At 35.0% G+C, this 11,948-nt stretch overlaps 1 protein-coding gene across 8 annotated transcripts in view; it reads left to right on the top strand.

The window, feature by feature from the left end:
* ARB2A (ARB2 cotranscriptional regulator A) overlaps positions 1–11,948 on the top strand; it is a 430,201-nt gene that overhangs the window by 318,339 nt on the left and 99,914 nt on the right. Inside the window, exon 11 of one of the 8 annotated variants that reach the window (XM_082378260.1) lies at positions 2,323–5,626. The exons of 5 other annotated variants lie outside the window; for them this stretch is intronic. In XM_082378260.1, the coding sequence (XP_082234386.1) occupies positions 2,323–2,339 (17 nt within the window). In that variant the 3' untranslated portion in view covers positions 2,340–5,626. Of the gene's footprint in view, positions 1–4; positions 1,803–1,958; positions 2,284–2,322; positions 5,627–11,948 lie in introns of those variants that run through there. 2 more of the 8 variants (XM_082378259.1, XM_082378261.1) reach the window with 2 other exon arrangements.

Genomic DNA, 11,948 nt, shown 5'->3' with positions numbered 1-11,948 from the left:
GCAGTATCGTAAGAAACACAGGGAAGAGTTTAACTGAAAAAACCATCAGACACCAAAGACAGTGTCTTAAGTTAGTTGCCTTTGTGCGCAAAAAAAAAAAAAATCTGATGAGAAACCTTGTTGACTGTCATGGAACATGGTCATTCTGTCCCTGCCCATGGCTCCAGATGCAAGAGAGTGCCTGACATGATACCAGGGACAGAGATCAGTAAGTGTGCATAACAAGCAACTGACTTAAGATAAATCATCAATCCATCTGTGTTTTATCCTCATATGAAGTAAAGATGACTGAAATATTCCTGTACAGAGTCACTCTGAGAACCAGAAAACAAACAAGCAAGCAAAAACTCTCATAAGAATTTTTGAGAAGTACTTAGCAAGGCATAAAGAGCAATGCAATGCTTAAGAATGCTTTTTTAAATAAAATTTAAGGCCTATAGATCTTCAGTTATTAAGTCCAATGTTGCTTCCATCTGTGAATATTGAAATGCTTTAATATATATAGTAATCTTTACAAAACTTTCTAAAATGAGTCCTTAGCACCAATGTAGATGGTGAACAAGATTAAATTTTTTTCCCAAATCATGCAAACTCACCAGTGTCAGAAGCCATCAATAAATGCATAAGTCTTGACACCCTTGCTTTGTCCTTAAATACTGAGTGACACTTTTTAGCTTATTTCAGCAGACAAGTTTTGAAGACAGGCCAAAAATCTATTAGGATCCAGCATTGATAGATCTATTTCTTATGAATTTAGATCACTTCTGAAAATCCCCAAAGTATGTATAAGGAAACAGTTGTTAGGTGAATAATTTTGAGAGGTCTGCTTGAGGTAGCGGACTCACGTTTGGGGCATTCCACTGGGCAATTGTCTTTTCAGGCCCTTACCATCAACTGAGAACAGCTAGAAGGCAGAGAGCCTAAAAACGTAAGGCTTCTAAAAGTTAACTATGTTGGGATTTGATAAGGATATTTAGAAAGTGGGAGATAAGTAATTATTTTGAGAACACTGAGACATTTTTATTGGAGTTCTTTATAACTCAACTTGAAGTGGAATATAGCTTGTACGAATCATAATACCAGATGACAGTTATTTTCCAGTCAGTTCTTAAAGTGGTTTACATGTTATAGTTCAAGCAACATGAAAATTCATTCTGGAAAAGCATTTGTTGTCCAAGGCTTTCTTAACCAAGAGAAATAGCTACACCTAGATCTCAATTGTTTATGAGTGAATTGTATATTCAGGGCATTATCTGCAACAAAACCATGGTCTTAGGCTAGCTTTCCCTTGTTTCCCAGTACGTTTCTGTGCCACTTTGCCCCAATACCAAACTCTTTGTGGTCTCAGCAAATGCAAACTACTTTTAATTGTGCCTAGAAAAACATCAGGAGAATAAATTACTTCTCCTCTCCCACTGCCCTCCTCCCTTCATTATTTTAAAGTATTAGAAAACTCAATATGAATTACTTTGTTTTACCCTTTCAGTTACCTGTAGCACTTACATGGATAGTCCAGAAACTTCTTGCCCTTAAACATGTATTAACATTAAAAAAAATGCTACTATTAAAATTTACTATGTAGTAATTTTACAGATTCAAATGAATATATGAATTCAAATATGCACACATAAGTATCAGTTTCACGTTTTATAGAAGTTGGAAAAAAAGAGTAGAATATTATCTGCCCTTTTCAATTACCGTGTTAGTACAGACTCTTTTCAAGTTAGTAAGTCCAGTTCAAGCTGCTTACCAAACAAACAAAAAAAAAACCAAAAAAAAAAAAAAAGAAAACAAAACAAAAACAGTCATTTATTGATTAATGTAAATGGGAAAACCCAGGGTTAGATCTACTTCTGGTACTGCTAGATTCTGGGGCTCAAACTCTGTTACCAAGACTGTCCCTCCATCTCCTTCTCTACTTTTCTTTGCCTATTGGCCTCATTCTTTCTTGCTTGCAGACAGGGCTCTCTTCACATAGATGAGGAGGGTGGCTACAAGCAGTTGCAGCGTCTTCTATTCAGCATTACCCCAGAGGAATAGCTCTAGCATCCAAATAAGAATCTTAGCGAAAACTCTGATCGGTCCTGCTGGAGTACTGTGATGATCCCTGAACTCAGCGCTGAAGCCAAAGAGATTGAGGAGTAGGACCAGACTGGCTGTGATTGACCCAGTCTGGGTCAGCCATATCTGTGACGGTGTTGGCACTGGGGCAGGACATTGTAACTGGGAGCCCCACAAAGGGCTATGTGAGTTGAAGAGTGCTTCCCCAAAGAAGGATTTTGGATACGTCCACTACAGTTGTCGTTGTGTCAGTTTCTCTAGGTTCTTGGAAGATTTAATGTATGTGCCACAATCAGATGCTTATGTGATCTGATGCAGAGAGAAGAGAATATGTGGGATAACTAAATACAAGAAGATTCTACATTTTGAACACTTGAACTGATCCATCAGCAGACTGTTATTCAAGTTTGTGATTCTGTAATAGTTCGCCCTGGGTCATTTTGCTGTTACTGATTCCTGTGTGCCACTATGCAGAGGGCCTAATTGCAACAGTATTCACTCCCGTCAATACTTTTGGGTCCTAGAGTGGCATTTACTCACCTATGTCCTAAGATAGCTTAATAGCATCTGCACCATAGGCCAGTTTTAACGCTTGAACGTACACAGACAGTCCACTAGTTCTTCCTATTAATCCTACTTTATCCATTGATACAACCAAATTAATCTTTTCAAGGGAGAGCTGCTGGTATTTGGGGGTTATTTTTCCCAGTATTTAATTTCTCTCTTGGTCATACTTTCATTTGGTATTTATCTTCTAACACATAATAATCTATTGTAGTAATCTGTTTTATAGAAATTGGGGGGGATTACTAGGGTTCTAGACTTCTGGAAAAATTGTCCCTCAACTCTCACAGATAAATATATTATGCTTTATTTTTTAAATTGCAGTGAAAAATAAAAATCTGGGACCTATTTTGTTATTCATAAATTATTTTTATATCCAATTGAAATAATATAGGTTCTTGCAGTCTGTTTGCTATCAATAGTAAATCAACAAATTAGACAAGCAAACTGAAATCACTAATGCATCAGTTGCTCTTCCTCTTCTTCTGTCCTCAGAGAAGATAGAAAATGTATGGTCAATGTCCTCTCAATGCTTTATATACAATAAAAGTATTTAATATAACCTAGTGACTATATTTCAAAATTAGATAGTTCTCTCACACAAAAAATTTTATTCATTAAATATATTGATAGACTAGTCAATTTATTATATTTCATTGTGATTACAAGATGTAATTTTAACTACCTAAAGTTGAAATATATCTTGCAGTCAATGTGATAAGAAAGCATTGTGTCATAGCTTAATTGGCAGTGTTTTTTCTAAGTGGTACTTGGAGTAATGATGAATCTTAACATCAGTGGCATTTTGGGTTTGATGACACACAGCGCTCTTATAATTATGTGTCTTCATTTTCCCAAAGGGTTTCATCTAAGTCAAAATTCTGTTGGTCAGCATCTTTTAAGAACACTAGGTTTGATATGAAGATTCCCTTTTGTAAAACTAAGTTTCTTTTTGTAACATTAATAGACACTCCCTAATGTGTCTATTGTATAAAATTGAAGTTTTGTTATTGTATTTTTAACTCAGAGCACACATAGATTAACAATGCTTCTCAGCCATCATTTTCACAGGTTTGGGTTTTTTTTTTTTTTATATGTATACACAAAAAGCACTGGTGTCCTTTAGCTATTAATAATTTATTTTTGACATTTAGAAGTAATTTTATATGTTTCATTCAAGGCAAAGACAACATGATATTGAGAACCTACAACTGTTATATGTGAAACTATTTACATTAATCTCTATAACTCAGTTATGACTCTCTTGCTTTAAATCTCTTTGGTATGTTTCTGTTCTGATTTACTGCCTGGTTTAAAGATTAATGTCACAGGGTAATTTACTACAGCTTCACAGATGGTATTTGAATCTTTGTAAATGGGCTTTGGAATCTGTGCACAATTCTATATAATGTTAGGTTAACATCAATGTAAATGTTGAACTTGAAACAGTTCTAAAAGATCATGATAGAAATTTCATTATCCCTTTCTAAATACTATAAATTTGGAGGGTATTTCACGGGCTAAGTATTTTTACTTCACTAGTGTGGTTAAGGTGTAACTAACTCCTTCTATTTGAAATCACCAGCCCCTGTAAGTTGAAAATAAACATAAAAAATAAATTACCTCGTTTTAAACTATTCTAAAGTTCTAGTCACAGGAGAAGTTACTGTTCTTATTTTTACAGCTTCCTACATGAAATGCTTTATAGAATCCACAAACACACATTGCTTTTAGTGTCTTTCCTTTGATGTCTATAAAAGACCCATTCAAAGCTGGAGGTAAGTGCCCCTAATGCGCACAGCAGAAGTTGGCTGAAGTTATTGGAAGCTGTTAGAGATAACCTTTCTCTACATGTCTTTTGAGGGAAAAACTGGTACCAACAATACCAGTTAAGCTGTAATTAGTATAACTAACAACTAATAAGAAAGAGCAGACTAGAGGTCATTCTTAAGAATTTAAAGGCATTAGCAGGTTAGGGTTGTAGGGCACCCTATCCCCCAGCTTAATCTGCTGCCCTAGCTGGTGAGATTTGTTGAAGCCATCAGTGCCCTCTAACCCCGAGGTGTTGCTCTCTCATAATTTATTGGTCACATGCCAAGCTCTCTTTCCTGTCTAGTGAGATGGCTTTGGGAATGGCAAATTCATTTTAAAGTTCTTGTTAAAAATGCCTGCAGATTTTCAACCTTGTAACGTAGATAAAGGATTACAGATTAATTTGCTTTAATGTTCTTGTCCTACAAGCCTTAGACTACATTGAAATTGTCATTTTGCTACATTACAGAATATGATTTATTGAGACCATTTAACATGTATTATAAGGGAACACTTAAAATCTAACTGTTAAATCAGATGTTGTGTAACTGATTCTAATACATACTGAATATTCCACTTTTTATGAGCCACTTCTTCAAATTTAATTGCCCACCAGTGGCTCTTGTTTATGTTTACAGTCAACTCTAATGCACTTAAAGGGTAAGAACTTAACAGAGGAATAACCTTTTGTTTTCATGAGGTGTAGTTAACCCCTCTCTTCTAGTATCTGGCTTTGGATTCTTCCGCATCTCATTACATGATACCAACACAAAAACAAGAGGAATGCCATAGAACTTTAATTGTTCTTTTCCTTTTCCCAGTAAAGTCATGCCTGTAAGATTGTTTCTGCACCTAGAAGGTGTTTTTTTTTTCTTTTAAAGCAATAAGCACTATGAAGAAAGAGTCATAAAGGAAACTTTCTCTTTCAACGTTTTTATGTTACTACCTAGGTCTCAGACTATCATTACTATCATATGTATTATAGATTTTTTTAAACTATAGATTATTTATTACTCATGAAGTAAGCTGAGGCAGGCTCCAATAACTAAACAAAGTTTTAAAGTGGGGAGCATCAAACCACATGAACCTAAAGAAAAGAAAATTTAAATTTCAGGTTATCATAGGTCACTGGACACATAGCATCTAAAACTTAAGGAGTACAGACTTAAAAATCATAGTTCTCATTTAAGTACCACAAGAAATAACTAGGATATATTCTTCCTTTGAGTCCTCCATCTCAGTGTTTTATATACGTATTACTGGTGGTTTGTGGATGAACTGTTTTTTTATTTTAGTAGTTATTTGTTTATTCTAATATATGTTAGCAAAAGATATGAATAACACATGAAGCCTTTTTAATGGATATTATTGCTTTGGACTAGGCAAATAGAAAAAGTGAATTGATGTAAAGAAAATACTAGGTATTTTTGTAGTACTGGTAGTTTGTGAATATGGCAAAATGCATAAAAGTCTTACAAAAATGACTGGATTTAGGGACACAATACTCTGTCTAAACATGAAATTCCAATAATGTTTATTCTAGGCAAAAATTCACAAGATGCTCTTATCCCTTCATTTCAATCTATCTATTGGTCTTCATTTATTTAATTTATGTGTATGTATGGGTGTACTTAGCAGTTTCATGTTTTGTTTTCAAAACAAGCCAGCTTCTCTGGGCTTCAGTCTTGGGTTAGATGATGCCTAAGGTTCCTTCGAGGCAGGGTTTTCAGTCCTCAGCTGATAAATTCCTCAAGATTGGGAACCAAATACGTATAACTTGATCTAAGTAGTAGTTAGCATAGTTACAACCCCAAATCATCATTAATACATGTTCACCATCGATTGATTCACATGTTCTAAAGACAAATGTAAGAATGTTTTTGCATATCCATGTGCTTGCCCCAAACTAACAAATAATTTTAATTGTCACATCAGTAATTTAAAACTTTTTCAAAATAGAGAGCAAACTGGTGCTACTTAAAGTTCACACAGACACCAGTCTTTTTTCATGCTAGGATTTCCTAAGCAGTGGCACCACGGACAGTATTGGAAAGTCTTATTTTTTTCCTCTTCCATACTATCTTACGATTAACTATGAGAGTAAGACATCAAAGCTGAACTGACTTCAAAGCCTGTAACACTTATGGTTTCTAGCTATTACTGTAACCAGCCGCTCTGCCCTAATAGCAATTCATCTTACAGAGCTGCCTCGCTAGGATCCACCCCTCTGCTTCCCGCCTTCCCCTTTTCCAAACCTGTCAAATTAAAAACTACCCTTTACATGAATCTCAAAGTTAAACCAGCCCAAAGAGTTAGCATATTTGCTTACTTTCAGGATTTTACCACTAAAAAATAGACCATATTTATTTATTTATTCACTTTTCCCAAAATTATGCCTTTTACCACAAGGCCTTAGACTATGTTCACATTAAACATATAATGTTCTTCATTATGTTTATTTCAAAAGTATAACATACACATGTAGGTAAGATTGTGTATACGCCTGCCACTTTAGTTAGGTTCACAAAATAAAATATTAAAAGGTGAGTCCGGTACTTGGCCTTGTAAATCAATGAAGTTAAAAGGAATGAAGTCTAAAACATGGATTGTCCATCATAAATGCCTGAAATGTAATTCTTGGAAACACATGCTTTCTCTAGTGAAAAAATAATAATAATAATAAAGTTTTCATGGACATATAGTTTTCCAGCAATATAAAAGTTAATATGTTAAAGTTAGAGCTTCTGCCATACTCATAACCAAGTAGGTACTAAAATATTATACAGGCCAGTTTCTTGAGAAGTGTAGAATTAGCATCAGCGGAAGATTTTCAATTTTTCTTTAAATGGCCCAGATAAAAATTTTAAATTATTTTCCTCGAATAATTTGGTAAAGTTGATGGTAGGTATTCAGTACCATGGGGTAGGAGGCAGGGGGAGCAGCTCTTGAAATCTGGTAGACAGCATGCCGATCTTAAAGTGACGGCACCAAAGGACTCACAGAAGACTTAATGATTTAGCTATTCTCAACCCCAAACCATATACGACATCCTGAATACTTAATGATGGAAGCTTTGATTGTGGATTACGGGAATTAAATAAGCTCAATATAATGATTGTATTGTTTGGGAAATGGAATGGACTACATTGTAAACTAATGAGCTTTCCATCTTTCGAAGCATTCAAGTAAAGGCTCAATGACCACTTGTCAGTAATTCGATGGGAGGAATTCTTACATTTAGGAGAGATTAAAGAATCTTTAATACCTATTTCAGTTCTAGAGTTCTTTGTTTCTAAAAATTAAAGGATATGAAGAAATAAAGTTGAAGATTAAGTGATGGTAGTAGCATGCAGCTGTTGTCTGCAGTCCAGTAGTTAGATGGATTTTACAAAGTGTCATACACGGGTATCTCCAAGGGATTTGAAAAAGAAGGGGGTGCATGGTGGTTTAAGTAGGTAAGGGCAAACAACAAAATGATGCACCTCTCTTCTAGTGTTGAAGGTCGAGAGAGAGAGGAACCTACTCTAAAATGATCAGAAAAGAGGGCATAAGGAAAATGGAAAAGGGAGCTTTTTTAAAGACCAGGAACCCAAATGGATTTTCAGAGTGCTAGAAATAGAAACCAAAGGATCTTTATATCTGCATTCCTTAAAGGAAGGGAACAAAACAGGTAGGAAAATGAGAAGTTAAAATTTTAACTTCAATTCTGTTTGAAGAGCATAATAATTGCAGGGGACTAAAAAAAGCACAATGTGGGTATGGAAAGGTCAGCGTCACTAACCAATATGTTGCTCTGGGCCAGTTATTGAATTTCTCAGGATCTCTCATTGTTTTAACTATTAGGCAGGTAGATGATTTTCATAATCTTATCCAGCTCTGAGATTCTCTCTTAGTGCCTTGATTAAGGCTGAATTAAATACGCTCTCCATAGCCCAAGAATTCAGACAGACCAAATGTTTCAGTTTGCAACACCTGGTTTATTCTGGCCTCTAGATAATAGCAGGGAGAAAACTCGGGATAATTTTGTAAAGATTCCGACATTTTGAGGTGTATAAAAGTAATGAAGTAAACTCCTGTGTGGGCAGATAAGAAGTGAAGATACCAGCGACACGGGAGAAATGAAATAGTGCTAGAAAAAGTGCAGTTGGACCCCTCCTTTTGAGTAGAAAGAGATGATTGGCGGTCTAAAGAAGACATCACAGAGAGACCTGGCAGTGTTGCCTCAAGAGCAGAGAACAGGCGTTTACGTCAGAAGTGAATCCGCAGATTTGATTTATTGGCAATAAAGTGGTAGAGAAATCTCATTAAGAGCTGCTTCCAGTAAAGAGGAAAGAGGTACTACCAAAGAACATATAGAGAGGTGAGAAAAAGCTAGAAAATACTAAATCTATAAAGATGAAAAATGTGGAAAAATAATTTGAATTGCCATTTAAACCAAAAACCAATAACATGTTAAGGCAGTTTTTCTCAGTAAGCCATTCTCCAGAAGTAAAACGGATAGATCCTTTTTTGTTGTTGTGAAAATAATTAAGCATTTTCCAAAAATGTTAATTCTCTCATCTCCTGGGAGTGGGTTATATACCAGGGCCATACAATTAACTGGGGTTTATATATGACTATTAATTGTGATTGCAGACTTTAAAGAGTCTACTTCAATACACAATTAAATTATGATTTGTATACCTTGGTATATTTTTTCCCAAGCTCTGGTACTCTGGGTTTTCTAAATAACCATACAAAAACTTCTTATCAGTATTCTGGGCCATGTTGTATCCTCTGTTTTGAAATAGGAATATGAATTTTACTGAAATGATTATTTATAGCAACATTAGTATTATTCAACACTTAAAATCATTACATTGTTATTTTCTGATTGGGAACTTAATGCCCATCCTCTTTTAAATAGTATATTAATCTATGAATGAAATTTGTCCTACAAATCACACATTAGTAGAAAGTTAGAGATAAGTGTGATCTTCTGAGTGTGTTGTGTATAACAGTTTATACCTTCAGTTCTCATGACGGACATGCTGTCCCAGCTAAGTGCCATTAATCCATTTACTGCTGTTCATTGGAATGAAGAGAAATTACCAAAGAGTTTTCCATATGTTTAAGTGAATTCCTCTGTAATTGTGGATTGTTTAGCTTCCTTATTTTTCTTTGTGTATGGCCCTTTTGAAGATTCCTAAAGCCAATTCTCTTTTTACTCAAATTAAAAAACAAAACCAAAAATACCAGCAGCAACAACTACAAAAAAAAAAAAAAAAAAAACAGGCAACTGTGGCAACAGTTCTGATTCCTTTGGCTGAAGTCCAGCTTACTGGTTGTTTTGCCACATTTAGTTCCACATCACTGACTTGAGAAGGCAGAAGTGGCACCACTCTGTGCTGACCTATTGGTCATGACCACTCCTACCTCATTCTTAACATTTCGTCCTAATCTACTTCCACACATAGTGTATTTCTGCGGCAGTAAAAGAAGATGTTAAAATCTAGAATCAATTAACCAATGCAGTAGCTCAGGACCCACTGAGCTTTTTGTCCTTAGTGTTATAATTTAAAGCATTTGCCAAATAGATACTGTCTCATCCTGTGTTTCACATGTGAAAAGAGATCGTGGAAAAAAGTCTCCAAAACCTAAATTAAATATGTATATCAAAGTATTACCATAGATAGGCAGCATATATTTATTTGGGCTAAGGAATATACTTTAGCCTTCATCAAGAAAAATAAAATACGCCTTGTGAATGGCTGATTGTACTGTGCACATTGAATCAGAATGTCAGAATCTTCTAAATAAATTGTTATTATGGAATAAGGCAGAACTTCAGCTCTGAATTTATATAATTCACTCCATTGTAGATTTTTTTCATTGAAGAATACATTTCGCTGCCATAAATTGCACTGAGTATGAACAGCAGAGTCATTTGAGGTTCATTGGAAATATAGGAGAACATCATGTTTCCTGTCCTTTTGTTAAACTTGGCATATTGATTTTTTTTGCACAGCTTGCAGCACAGAAATGTGATATACAGCTACAGCAAGACAAGCTAACCACATGTGAATTTGTTAAGTACTGCTGGATTAGCAGAAATTGTCTGACTGTGCAAATAGCAAGATTTGACTTCTCCAGGAACTCTTTATGACATAATCAATTAAAATAACAAGTTTTGATTTTATTGCCCAGAATAAATCATTAGCAACACTCATATTCTCCTGATCACTCATGTGTAGGATGTTTACATTCATTTTGTTTCTATATTTCAAGCACAGTAATAAATATGTAGCATTTGGACCAAAAGTTTGAAGTCAAATATAGTTTCAATAATGATTCATAAATTTTTTAAGAACAAGATTCTAGATTTTATTTAAATTTTCCATTGCTTTTCTTTTAAAATATCTAGTGTTCATTCTTTTGTTCCCTTTAGGCTCAAAGGTAGCACGATTTGGATTTGACTGATACTTCTTACTGCATTTAAATTTAGCACCTTGTGGAAAGGGAGTCTCTGAACTAGGGCTGGTGTGCTCTTCTCCTCACCTTATTAAACCTCCTCCTTAAATGCGTCCATTATACAGTTCGTCTTGCCTGACTTCAAAGAGTAGAGATGGAGAGAGGATGAGCTATAACTCAGCAGAGTGTGTTACCCATGGCTTCTTAGAAATGCTAATGTGTTATCTATCAGGTTTATAAAGTTCTCTGAGTTCTCTTGGAAGCAGATAAACCGCTATGTGGTTTTCTGCAGAACAAAACTGACAGTCTGTCCAAAGCTAGGAAATGTTCGTAACATCATGTACATGTGATCGTGTTGTCACCTGCCTTTTAAGAAAATACTTTCTTTAAAACACCTCAAGCTCTCTAAATGTAGACTTCTTTTTAACAAGATTTTTTCTCAAATTTTTTTTTCAAAAATTTCTCTACTTGCTCTCAGTACTTTTGAACAGGTGGACATCTTATGAGATTGCATGTCAAATTTATTAGAAACAAGTCTTTTAAAATTATCTGGTAAAAGCACAAAGCGTGAGTTGTTCCCCTAATAAAAAAAAAGGGGGGGGGGAGCGGAAGGGGTCAGAGCAAAGAAGAAAGTGCCACTGGTTTGTGTTAGGTGACACTGTGCCCTGCTTGTCTAATTTGATTACACAGAGCCCCTGAAGCCTCAGGCAAAGCTGATTTTAGCTATAATCAGCTTCTTAACCTTTTGAGAACTAACGTAAACACTACCTAGCAGTGGTTAATTATGTTGCTCTGCTACACACTACAAAGTGCAAAGGTAAAAGTGTAGAACTACAGTAACACATGTTGTGACAAAATTTAACAAGATGACTTAAGGGGATTGGAGCAGAAGGCAGTTCTATATTTGTGATGAATTTTAAACTAATAAAAAGACTTAAGGGTGCTTTTTAAAAAATTTTTAGCTATAGTTTTTGCTTAAGTTTTACCCATAAGTGCTGAACATTCATGGACTACTTTTTTCTTTTTGCTGTCCTCACATTTGTACTTTTCTCTGAAATCCT

This window comes from Balaenoptera borealis, assembly GCF_965194805.1.
Source record: "Balaenoptera borealis genome assembly, chromosome: 2".
NCBI classification, from domain to species: domain Eukaryota; kingdom Metazoa; phylum Chordata; class Mammalia; order Artiodactyla; family Balaenopteridae; genus Balaenoptera; species Balaenoptera borealis.
This window is presented reverse-complemented; position numbering and strand designations above follow the sequence as displayed.